This window comes from Ruditapes philippinarum, unplaced genomic scaffold (assembly GCF_026571515.1).
Source record: "Ruditapes philippinarum isolate M1 unplaced genomic scaffold, ASM2657151v2 ctg304_1_1_1_1, whole genome shotgun sequence".
In the NCBI taxonomy this organism is placed as follows: domain Eukaryota; kingdom Metazoa; phylum Mollusca; class Bivalvia; order Venerida; family Veneridae; genus Ruditapes; species Ruditapes philippinarum.
The window spans coordinates 25,448-38,629 of NW_026860870.1; the positions used below are offsets into that span (position 1 = coordinate 25,448).

At 34.0% G+C, this 13,182-nt stretch overlaps 1 protein-coding gene across 1 annotated transcript in view; it reads right to left on the reverse strand.

Annotated features, from left to right (window-relative positions):
• The window catches only part of LOC132713662 (uncharacterized), a 45,944-nt gene that overhangs the window by 24,960 nt on the left and 7,802 nt on the right, over positions 1 to 13,182 (reverse strand). The window contains exons 6-17 of the mRNA XM_060696312.1: positions 12,710 to 12,849; positions 11,829 to 12,002; positions 9,704 to 10,019; positions 8,220 to 8,371; positions 7,286 to 7,451; positions 6,074 to 6,331; positions 5,697 to 5,842; positions 4,552 to 4,723; positions 3,819 to 3,989; positions 2,962 to 3,113; positions 2,049 to 2,559; positions 1,001 to 1,297 (exon numbers count right to left, since the gene is read on the reverse strand). Of these exons, the coding sequence (XP_060552295.1) occupies positions 1,001 to 1,297; positions 2,049 to 2,559; positions 2,962 to 3,113; positions 3,819 to 3,989; positions 4,552 to 4,723; positions 5,697 to 5,842; positions 6,074 to 6,331; positions 7,286 to 7,451; positions 8,220 to 8,371; positions 9,704 to 10,019; positions 11,829 to 12,002; positions 12,710 to 12,849 (2,655 nt within the window). The remainder of the gene's footprint in view (positions 1 to 1,000; positions 1,298 to 2,048; positions 2,560 to 2,961; positions 3,114 to 3,818; positions 3,990 to 4,551; positions 4,724 to 5,696; positions 5,843 to 6,073; positions 6,332 to 7,285; positions 7,452 to 8,219; positions 8,372 to 9,703; positions 10,020 to 11,828; positions 12,003 to 12,709; positions 12,850 to 13,182) is intronic.

A 13,182-nucleotide genomic window follows, 5' to 3' on the forward strand; every position in this document is an offset into this window, starting at 1 on the left:
GTCCTCACGCCACTGATGCCCCAGCATGTAGCCAAAATTTCAGATGTTATAATATTTAGTTCCAAATTTGTTTACACAAAATATTTTTTTCATTTTAAGTTCATATCCCTTAAAACTATTCAATGTAACACAAACCATTTTTATACAAAGTTCAAGGCACTGAAACTTTTCAGTGTTAAACTTTTGTAAATTGCATATTTGTAGGCAAAATAATGACTACATACACTTCCACAAAAGTATGAGTGCTGAAACTGAAAGTTCAAAATTTTTCCAACATTCAGGAAAGATAACTTTGTCCAAAATCATTGCACCATGACAAAATTCAAACTTGAACTGCTTATTCCTAAAATGTATCTATATGTCAAATTTGAGTTGAATGTGTACAACCATTGGTAAGATAATGAACGAAAACTAAAAATTTCTGATTTTTTTTCAAAGTTCAAGAGGGATAACTCTGTCAGCTATCATCAAACCATGACCAAAATCGAACTTGACCAGTGTATTCTTGTCCATGTCCATATTTTAAATTTGAGTTGAATATGTACAACTGTTGGGGAGATAATGAACGGAAACTGAAAATTTCCTTTTTTTTGCAAAGTAAAAGGCACATTTCTCTGCCATAAATCATCAAACCATGACCAAATTTGAACTTGACCTGTGCATTCCTTTGACGTATCCATATGTCAAATTTGAGTTGAATCTTTGACATATCAATATGTCAAATTTGAGTTGAATCAGTACAACTGTTGGGAGATAATGAACGGAAACTGAAAATTTTATCAAGGTGCATAACTCTGTCAAAAATCATCGGACCATGACCAAATGCGCGCCTGCATTTTCTCATGACATATCCATATGTCAAATTTGAGTTGAATGTGTGCAACCGTTACTAAGATAAAGAACGGAAACTGATGAAGACGGAATGACGGAATTACGAAACAGGGTAACACTATATGCCCAAGCCATTTTATGGCGGAACATAATAAACAAAGGTACTTACCTATTCTAGGTTTACTCTCCTCACTTTCTGTCAAGTCTATAAACTCAGGAGCTTTAGATGAATACACATGAATAAACATTTTTGATAACTGAACATCTGCTGTATAATTGACAACAGGGACATTCTCTGTGATGTTGTGTCGCTTCTGTAAATGCTTCTCCAAAGCTTCATTAGATCCATGTGGAGCATTACACTTTTTACATTGGTAACCTTTGACATGATCGTATATGTAATGTTCTGAAGCCTGTCCAAGGGGAACTACTCTGTTACACTCCTTACACACTAGCTGTAATCTCCCTGTAGGGGCAAACAAGACTGCATTTGTGCAAGCCAATACCACAGCATTCAAAACAATTTAAAGTATATAGCTTTACCTCAAAACCTGAGTTTGTTTGTTTGTTATTTCATATGATAATCTTAATACATTTTTGGTTATATCTTGGCAGTCAGTCCACTTAACCAGTTTTCAAGTAATTGCCAATATTTTCAACAAGAGACCAACTACTAATCACACATGATTTCTGAATCAGCGGTAAAAGACAAATGGCAATTTGACTCTTATGTCTGGGATCAGTTGTCATGAAAATTTTTTTTGCCATACCTGAGGATTTGAACTGTATTACAAACCTAATGCTCTCCTTATAAAGCTGAGCCATTAACTATGTTAAACATTCAAGAAAGTGCAATGACAAAATGGATCTTGAAAAACATTTTCATACTATAGATATATTAGATATTAGACCTTATCATATACGAAAAAGGAAAACAAAACTTTAAAGTCAAACAGGATTTTTTTTTATGCATGAAAGGAAACACTGACATTCCATAAGCTATTCACAGGAAAAAATCGTAACAAATTGTAATCTTGATTGCTATTTCCATATTATTGAATTGATGTGTTTAAGAATTTGCTAAAAATAGATTCCAGGATATCTGCATACAAGCAAAACTATCTTAATGTAACATTGTGGAAATTTAAATATAATAACATGATAATTTAACTTTATATGATTTTCTTTGATCATGTAGAAGAAAATCAACAGTCTACCTGATGTATCAACTGGAAAAGTCTTCCCCCTTACTGCATGCCAGCTAAACCATTTTATCATCTTAAACTGATGGTTCAAGTTAGCGTTTGGTGCCACCTGCTTGGATTTGTGGATCAAGGTCATGTGTTTCTGTAGGTAGAAATGATCCGGGAAAGACAACTGACAAATTTTACACTTGTAACAGCTCACATGTACAGCAATAATATGACTAACTCTCCGTTCCTTAGCTAGTATCATGCCACATTTCTTACACTTATAATGTGGCTGATCCTCATCTGCAATCTGGTTCCCATCATCCTGTTGACTGGTTTCCTGCACTTTAGAATCAGGCAGACTGGTTTCCACACTTGATTTACTCCAGTAGACTGGTTTGTCCGATATAATCTTGGTGATTGACCCTCTACCAACTTTTGATTCTATATCCTTAGTGTGTTTATCTATGGCAATTTTCCTTTGTTCTTCAGTGCTTAGTTGCAATATTTCTGTATAGAGATGGAAGTGGTTTTCCCTCTGAAACAAATTATACAGAAATAAGTTAAAAATGTAAAAATTCTGCTATATACATGTGTAATTTCAATTACAACAATCAACTACCAATTCCCTAACAGGATTTAAACCCATTGTCATTTGACAGGCAAGTGATTTGAAGAAAATGACATTTACCACTTGGCAAAGAAGGCCCCTAAAAATATTCAAGTCTTTAACTTTAATACGTGTAAAAATGCTGGTAAACTTATTAGACTGTACAGATTCACTAGTTTTTTTATCAAGCTCTAGCCATTTTTGCTTGCATTTTGCTTGTTATGTTTTGAGATCAAATCTGCTTCTACATTTTCTCAATCAAGAGGACTACCAGTAAATATATAACAGATTAGTATTTGTATGAGACATAAATATAAAATCAACACTTACAATGAAGTTAAGTCGATGATCTTTGGAGCAGATATGTTTCAATATAGTCTTTGGTTTCAGGAACGGACCATTCTTTATATTACAGACGTCACAATCATAAACTGGTGGATAGTTGAGTGTTGGATGATGGACTTCCTTTATATATTGCAATCCTACATATGAAACATAACATTTTACTACACTGAAAAAAAAAGTCTAATAAAAAAGCATTGACGTCAGCTGAAAATTATTTTCTTCTAATAATTCTTTAAATCATTCTCAAGAACAGGTTCAATCAAACCAAGCCTGCAACATTTTAAATTTTGCTGTTTTGGGCAATCTTTAGAAATTCTGTTTTTCTCTATTCTTTGGCTCTTTTCACATTACTTCATTTGAAATCAATACAAGACTATATCAGTACTTAAAATTAGATATAATAAATAAAAATATCTAAGAAATTGTTGTATTTCAAGCCACCCTGACATTGTATAGGTCAAACTGTAATTTTCCAGTTTTACTGGTGGAGGATGACTTTGGATTCTCATTGTGCAGTATTTCAGGCATAAGTGGGCACTGGGGTATATCAGGTAGAAACATTGACCTTAGGTAAGCCATCTGGATAGCATACGCATATGAAAGAATCCAAAGTGTCTGTCAGGTCACCAACCCACAACAATAAAATGTCTGAGAATCAAATTTGGCAACCTTAACATCTTGGACACTGAAGCTCCCTGTTCCTATAAGACTACTTATTCTTGCGTATCAGACATGATTTTTCTACTGTTTACACAAGAGCTTGAAAAACCCATTTTACACTCATCTGTTATTCCCCCAACCTTTTTGAATAAATTGCATGCTTAGGATGACATAAAACCTACCTAACATTGGAGTACAATCCAGACCTTCAATGATTTTATTAAAAACGATCCCGCCTTCTGGCCGCTCTCCTTCCTCCAGTTGATTATTCATCTCAGCACCTTTGGGCTCTGTCTTCTCTGAAGCATTTTCCTTCTCTTTATGTTGCTCCACTTTTGGGGTCTCTACTGGAGCTGTAAACAAAACAATATCATTAATGCTAACATTCAGTGATTCTTATATAATGTAAAGTTTTTGGATAATACAGTCTTATAAATGGTTATCATTTCATGGTTTTGATAACGAAACATTTGGGTGTTAATGGGCCTTTCAGTCTATAACATGTACTTACAATATTTCAACTGTAAACCTACACCTTTCACCATCTCATCTCTGTTTCTCATAATCTTTTCATACAACATATATATCTTATATGGGTATTCATTTGATTTACATTTTATGCCACATTGAAACTGTAAAGGTCATATGACTTTCCAGCTACACTGGTGCATGAATACAACTCTCCTGTAATCAGGCACTGCATATCAACAAACAACATTCCGGAGTACTGAGTTCCCATATATGACACAGTCCCAGAGAATCAAGCCACAAGTTGTAGGCAAAAGATATCAGTTGGTGACATTAAACACTCAATCACCAGATTTATATGACACACCTGTGTTAAGAGGATTGGCTAATGTACCAAACACTAAATGAAACATATAAAATAATTTAGCATAGTATCATAAATATTACCTTTTACTACTTTCGGTTCAGAATACAACACTGTGCCATCTGCTCTAACCAGAATTCTTTTCTTCACACTGATTGACTCACGACCAAACTGTTGTTCAATCTCATGACATAATTTTTGGGTCTCGTCTCTGTTACCTATAGCTCTACTGTAGAAGACTGGATAATTTGCTTTCTGTAAATTAAATAATCATAGTGAAGACAAAAATGACATTTAATGTATAATCTCAATATTTAAAAGAATACAATGATTTCAATTTTTTTTAAATTGTTCTGAATTCTTTCATACACTCCACATGTATTATATGAACTAATCCAGTAAATGTGCCTCACATTATTTTCTCTTTTTTTTTCATTTTTGGAGCTATGTTAAATTTCTTCACATTCAAAATAGTTTTTTTAAATCTTTTTTTCACTAGTTTTCATCTATGAGCACCAGCAGTGGCTTAGTTGTTACAGAAACTAACTTCATACCACATGCCTAACAGCACAGCAAGTTCAAATCCCTTCAAAGTAAATTTCTATGTTGATTTTATTATTATATTATTATTCATTATTGATAAATCACACCAATTTATTTGCCAAAAGTATACACTCCTTTTTCCTATTGATTAAAACATTAAATCTTACATTAGCAAAATATGAATTGGTCAAGATATTAACTAACACCGTAGCCTGCTAGATTCTCCCTATGTGACCAGTGTAGACCAAGATCACCAGGCACATCTGTGCCATTTGATCAATGTCTGAATCTTTTTGCTGTTTTGTCTATTTATTTTTAAATTTCCCTAAAACTGATGAATAGTTTTGTCCAGAGTGAAAAATGGACAAGTCAATTTAAGATAATTCGCATAATTAGAATTAAACTGTCAAATACATAATTGAGCCATGTCACGACAAAACCAACATAGTGTGTTTGTGACCAGCATGGATCCAGACCAGCCTGCGCATCAGCACATTCTGATCAGGATCCATGCTGTTTGCTATCAGTTTCTCTACTTGTAATAGGGTTGGTAAGCCAACAGCATGGATCCTGATCAGACTGCCCGGATGCGCAGGCTGGTCTGGATCCATGCTGGTCGCAAACCCATTATGTTGGCTTCGTCATGACACGGCTCATATGAAATTTTCAGTCATATAAAACATACCAGATATCTAATCCTATGTTCAGTCTCTGTGATATGGGCATTAATATAGTTGGCAGAAATAAAGGTATCATCACAAAGTTTACACTGGTAACGTGGCGGCACCTTATCAGCACAAATCCCCTGTATCTCAGTGATATAACTCAGTCCTAAAATAATAAAAAATAATTATACTTTATGATCATTGTATATATGTTATATATACATTTATAATTTGAATCACAACTTAACCACATTGGATTTATATTGTACACAAAATCATTGTTATGTCAATAAGAAACTTTTAACACTTTAACACACTCTTACCCAACATTGAACCGTCAAAAAAATCAATTGAAATTTATTACCTATTTATTATAAATGTTCTATTCTATTCTTACCAACAAGAGGGATATCTTGTAGTCCTGCCAGTTTAGAATACAGCAGTGCCGTCGGAGTTTCATACTTCTCCTCTTCTGCCGTTAAATCAATAACCTCTGAACCAGGATCAGCAGCAGACGGTTTACCAGCCTCGGTGGTTTTCTTCGCGGTTTTATTTGTTGTTGCCATGGCAGCTTGTTTAGCTTCATCAAGGGCTTGTTTTTCAGCTTCTGCAGCCTCCTCCACAGCTTTAGCAGCTTCTTCAGCCATTTTTAATGCTATTGTAAAAATAAATACAAAACGGTCAACTGAGGTTTTACAATTTAACATTTATGGTGATGAATTCTCATTTTTAATGCTTTTGGAATAATAAATACAAAATCCTCAACTGAGGTTTTTCAGTTTAACCTTTATGGTGCTGAATTTTTTACTTATTCTGCAATAGATAGTTCCAAACTTTTGCAATATTTATCTCCTCTGCTAAAAGTGGCAGCTATTTTGGGGTCCATTTTATATTGACAAAATATAAAAAGTATCAATATCACTGATTTAGGTAAATTGTCATTTTCTTTCATACAAAAGATGAAAAAATTTATTATTGCACCAGTATGTGAAAGATTTGTATCAGTTTTCATGAAGATGATTGAATTATGAGAGATTTTTTTTTATCTTATCTAAGGCATAATTTATTGAAAATCACCCTTAAAATGTTGGCCAGGGGAGGTAATAATTGCTATGTGAAAAGCATCTATGGACTATGAAGCAAATGACTGTTAATTTAATGCATTTTGATTTCATAATACTGAAACAGAGCATCAAAGTTTTAACAATTTTGACCTTTACCTTAGCCTTGTTCTAGTCTGGAAATTGAAACTGTAGACTGTGAGATTTTAATTTTAAAACACTTAATTTGAACAGCAAACACTATAGATTATGCATATACAGTTATATGACTAAATGACTCCCCCTTGTGTGTTCACAACACCACCCCTATGTCAAGTATATACAGATATATAATATCTGACCATGTATCACACACACTAACATCAACCATATAAAATTTCTTTCGTGATTTGTTGTTATTTTTCATATTGTGATTTCTTGTAATTTTTTATATTTATTACTATAAACATAATCAATTATGGTATTACAGACTTTCCATTGTGGACTTATTCACTTTAAAGCTCCCCAGTGAACTGCTTGTTCAGGTGAACTAAAAATCCACCAAATACCTGCTTTGTCCTGTTCCATCTGAGCTATATTGACTACATAGATGCCCTCAGGTTCTATCAGCTGGCCTTGACACAACAGTTTAGCTTGGTTATGAAGGTAGGATATCTTAGCACTGGTCCCCGTTAACAATTTTAAATGTATCATCTTATGCGAAAAATGCTTCGACTGAAATCAGATCATACTTTGACATGTACCAATCACAGCATCATATACTTGTTGTCAACAAAATGAGTATACTCATTATTTATACATTATTCATTTTCTAGGTTATTTCATTTTTACTGTATTTTTTATCATATAATGAATATGCCAAGTAAATACACTGTAACTATATACTTTTAACAGCCAGAGGTGTAGGTTTAGCAGGTACTGCATCTTCTTTTCTTTTCTTTCTTTTTCGTAATTTTATGCACTTGTAACAATAACAATTTTTGTGCCCTCTAAACCAGTCCAAAAAAATTGCTAAGAGATAAAATTTAAAATACCAATGCATTTTGTAAATTAAATATATGCCAAGGAAAATTTGTCACATCATAATCTTGAAATTCTTAACCAAAGCTAGAAAGATGGATGGATAACCAAACTCTTAGCTCTTAATCTAAATCCTGAACCATGATTCGGGGCGTCCGTGGCCGAGTGGTTAAGGTCGTTGACTTCAAAACACTTGCCCTTCAACACTGTGGGTTCAAATCCCGAAAGTGACTTTGGATTCTTTCATGTGAGAAAGCTATCCAGCTAGCTTACAGAACAGCGATGGTTCTACTCGAGTGCCCGTTCGTGCCTGAAATAATGCACAGATGGGCAAACTTTGCAATCGTCAGACACAATTTTCTGGTGTAACGCAATTTTTTACAGTCAGAATTTTTTTTCGATCCACAAACAACCAAACATTGCACTTCTGTATAATTATTAATAAATCTATGTCATACATACCAGATACTTTTCCATGTGTCTGACACCAACCAGGTGGGCATAAATGTGTTGTGTGCCTTCCACCTTTTTAGATGGGAAGCAAAGCTTGCATGAGTATGTTGTAGTCTTCAAATTATGACATAATCCCTGGATCTCTGTGATATAGCTCAGACCTATGATATATATAATGCACGCTAGTTGTAGAACTTCATTAAACTTTATTTGTTTAGGTTTAAAGACCCACTTAGCCTCAGAAATGCAACCATTTTTTATTTTTTTCAAAACGTTTTTATTTTTATTTGACTTTTTTATGGTTTTTAAAATGTTACAAATTGTCTGAATCTATTCCTGGAACAAACAAGTAGTGAGGAATGCCTGTAGAGTTTGAACCCATGGGGCTAATAATTCTTAAATTACTAAACAAATATGTTAACTAAACACATATGCCACCACTACAAATGCATTTACCAAGCAATTTAACATTGGTTCCAAGTTCAAACAACTAACCTGGCAATAGAACAAATTGCAAAGTTCAAACCTCCTACCTAGCAATTAAAGTTCCAGGAAGTTAAAAACTCCCACTTAGCAATGAAAGTTCTAGGAAGTTAAAACCTCCAACCTAGCAATGAAAGTTCTAAGAAGTTAAAACCTCCAACCTAGCTATGAAGGTTCTAGGAATTAGCAATGGAAAATCTGTAAAGTTCAAACCACCTACCTAGCAATGAAACTTCTAGAAAGTTAAAACCTCCAACTTAGCAATGGAAAATCTGTAAAGTTCAAACCACCTACTTAGCAATGAAACTTCTAGGAAGTTAAAACCTCCCACTTAGCAATGGAAAATCTGTTAAGTTCAAACCGCCTACCTAGCAATGAAACTTCTAGGAAGTTAAAACCTCCAACTTAGCAATGGAATATCTGTAATGAAACTTCTAGGAAGTTAAAACCTCCCACTTAGCAATGGAAAATCTGTAAAGTTCAAACCACCTACCTAGCAATGAAACTTCTAGGAAGTTAAAACCTCCCACTTAGCAATGGAAAATCTGTAAAGTTCAAACCACCTACCTAGCAATGAAACTTCTAAGAAGTTAAAACCTCCAACTTAGCAATGGAAAATCTGTAAAGTTCAAACCACCTACCTAGCAATGAAACTTCTAGGAAGTTAAAACCTCCGACTTAGCAATGGAAAATCTGTAAAGTTAAAACCTCCCACTTAGCAATGAAACTTCTAGGAAGTTAAAACCTCCCACTTAGCAATGGAAAATCTGTAAAGTTCAAACCACCTAGCAAGCAATGAAACTTCCAGGAAGTTAAAACCTCCAACTTAGCAATGGAAAATCTATAAATTTCAAACCACCTACCTAGTAATGAAATTCTAGGAAGTTAAAACCTCCCACTTAGCAATGAAAAATCTGTAAAGTTCAAACCACCTATTTAGCAATGAAACTTCTAGGAAGTTAAAACCTCCCACTTAGCAATGGAAAATCTGTAAAGTTCAAACCACCTACCTAGCAATGGAACATCTGGTTTCTGTTGAATATACTTAAACAGCTCAACTGTCTCTTTCCCATCAACAAACTTGACTAATTTTGCAGCTGCCTTAGCTTCTTTGATTCGGGCCGCATATCGCTTATTTCGTTCGTTCTTTGCAGACTCCCATTTTTCTAGATTAAACTGATACTGTACTTTGGTCTCAGGTTTATCTTCTGTCTTGTCCGCCTCAACTTCAACTGGTTCTTCTTTCTTGTCAGCAATTTCACTTGAAGATACTGCAGCTTCTTCTTCTTTTGTAACAGTATTTTCTCTCTTTGGAACCTCAAACTCCTAAATTTATGTATATTTTAGAAACATCCGAAAAAAAGCTTGACATGAAAATTTACCAACCTTGTTACAACCTGCACATGATATTTATTCCCCAATCTAACATTTCTAAATTTGTGAACTTACACTAGTCCTGACTGGAATAAAAAAATATATAAAGTAGTGCATTAAAAAGTTTTAGGGCATTGAATATTCAAGCTGAGGAGGTGGCAATATAAAGTTTTGTCACACTATATAGATATTCAGGCTGGCCAACCTCTATACTGTTGATATTATAGGCTAATAATACTCTGTGTTAGTTGGGGGAAAAAGGGCACCTGTATAATAATTGAGTGGTTCCCCTGGTGATATCAACATTTATTTTATCCATACAAGCTCCTAGAAGAGTCGAAATAGAGTGATTTTTCACATGGTAATGATGAATTTTGAGAGAAAAATAATATACATAATCAAAACTTCAATAATGATGCATAACCTTCAAAATAACTCTTGAAAATTAACAGATTTCTTGAGAGTGTCCATACATACTGAATTTAGTTAACCAATTGAGTTAAAGTGATTACTACTAGCATACTAGGCTGTGTTTTATATAAACAAGAACTGTCGGAAGACAGTAACGATCAACTATTCGAAAATTTGTCACAAGGGTGTTTCATTGAGTATAATAATGCTTACCTATATGAATACATAAAATTGTCCGAAAAGGTACAAACCCTTCAAGTTTCAATACATTCCCTTCAGTAGTTATGGAGATACAAGCTTACACACAAAAACTTAACCAATAATTTATGAATCGAAAAAGGGGCATAATTATGCGAAACAGTAAATCAGAGTTATGGGACTCGTGCCAATCATCTTAGATAATCACAGACAACAAGAATGTGAAGTTTCAATCCATTCCCTTCAGTAGTTATGGAGATACCAGCTTACACGCAAAAACTTAACCAAGAATTTCTAAGTCAAAAAAGGGGCATAATTATGCAAAAAAGCAAATCAGAGTTATGGGACTTGTGCCAATCATCTTAGATAATCACAGAGACCAAGTGTGTGAAGTTTCAATCCATTCCCTTCAGTAGTTATGGAGATACCAGCTTACACGTAAAAACTTAACCAAGAATTTCTAAGTTGAAAAAGGGGCATAATTATGTAAAAAAGCAAATCAGAGTTATGGGATTTGTGCCAATTATCTTAGATAATCACAGAGAACAAGTGTGTGAAGTTTCAATCCATTCCCTTCAGTAGTTATGGAGATACCAGCTTACACGCAAAAACTTAACCAAGAATTTCTTAGTCTAAAAAGGGGCATAATTATGAAAAAAAGCAAATCAGAGTTATGGGACTTGTGCCAATCATCTTAGATAATCACAGAGAACAAGTGTGTGAAGTTTCAATCAATTCCCTTCAGTAGTTATGGAGATACAAGCTTACATACAAAAACTTAACCAAGAATTTCTAAGTCCAAAAAGGGGCATAATTATGTAAAAAAGCAAATCAGAGTTATGGGAATTGTGCCAATCATCTTAGATAATCACAGAGAACAAGTGTGTGAAGTTTCAATCAATTTCCTTCAGTTGTTATGGAGATACCAGCTTACATACAAAAACTTAACCACAGGGACGCCGAGAAATGGGTGACTGCATTAGCTCGATTATTCTGCGAATAGTCGAGCTAAAAATGGAATTCTATGTAGTATTTATCACCTGAAAAAGATGAAGACATACAACTTACAACCATACACAAAATGAAAAATTGAAAAAATATTTTTCAATAATTACAGTTGTTCACATAATAATCATTTGACATAGATCCTACCTTATTCATTTCTTTCTCTCGGTCTCTAAACTCTTGTTCTGACAATGACATGACAGTTTTTAGTCCCTCTTTCTCCTCAATGGCTTTAGCATGCCTTGAACACTCTGCATTAAGGACCTTTCTAGATTGGTCCATCTTTATAATGGTGGCGTAAATGTCATAATGATGAACCTCCTGTCAAAATGCACAGAATAGTCGTATAAATAGTCCTCATTTAAGCTTGATTGTTAACATGAAGAAAGCTTGTAATTTATTTGACCCACTCAAAGTTCCACTCAGATGAACTTACCAGTGGTGTTGTTATATGTGTAAACATTACTTTTTGTCTTTTCATAAAAAAAACAATAACTGGTTAGTTGATGTTTCATACCAAATATCTAAGCTTTTTCAATGGCCTCAAAAGAGATGACTTTTAAAGAATTTAAAAGAAAATGCCATAACCCTTTTTTGCGGGCTAATTTTGACCCCAGGGTTATTATTTGTACAAGCTTGGGAGAGCTCCACTTCATAATGTTTCATGCCAATTATCTAAGCTTTTGTCGTTATAGTTTCAGAGGAGATGATTTTTAGAATATTTATCTTTAAAGCGCCATGGCAACCAGAATTTTGCATGGACTGAATTTTTTTTTAACAACTTTAAAAGAAGATCACAAAGGATCACAAAGATCATTCCTAGAAAGTTTTGATATTACTGACCTGGTGGTATAGGAGATGACCCGGTGGTATAGAGATGTTGTTCAAAGAGAAGTGTGGGCTGACAGACAGACACCAGACAATAGACAGTGAATGATTATAATAGCTCACCTTGAGCATGTTCTGCTCTAGGGAGTTAAAAACAACAACATGCGGAGTCCCTTTAACTAAATACAAGGTTCACTTACCAAATACTTCAGTCTGTGTTTATAGCCAGTAATATGGTGAACTATTGATGTTGTAAGGCATTTCACATTACATAGTACACATCTATACATGTGAGCCTTCCATGCCTTTTCTGGAATACCTTCTACAACATACTGCAGACCTGAAAATGAAATAGAATTATACTACAACCTGTACAGAGCAACCACCTTAAAGCAGACAAAGATTTTGGTTATTTTTGAGAGGTATTGCTCTAGAAAGGTTAAAATGACATTATGCTCATTTTTTTCATACTGAAGTTGAACAAAATTTACAGGATTTTTTAAACCATTGTGATTGACAAACAGTTGATATTTGAAAATGTTGAGGATTAAATTAAATTCTGCCTAAAATATAAAAAGACTGCCCCACTCATTTTTTTATGACTTTAACATTACAGGTAAATTGCAATTGATACATACAGAAATTTCCTTGGGTCATGTGAGTTATTTATCGT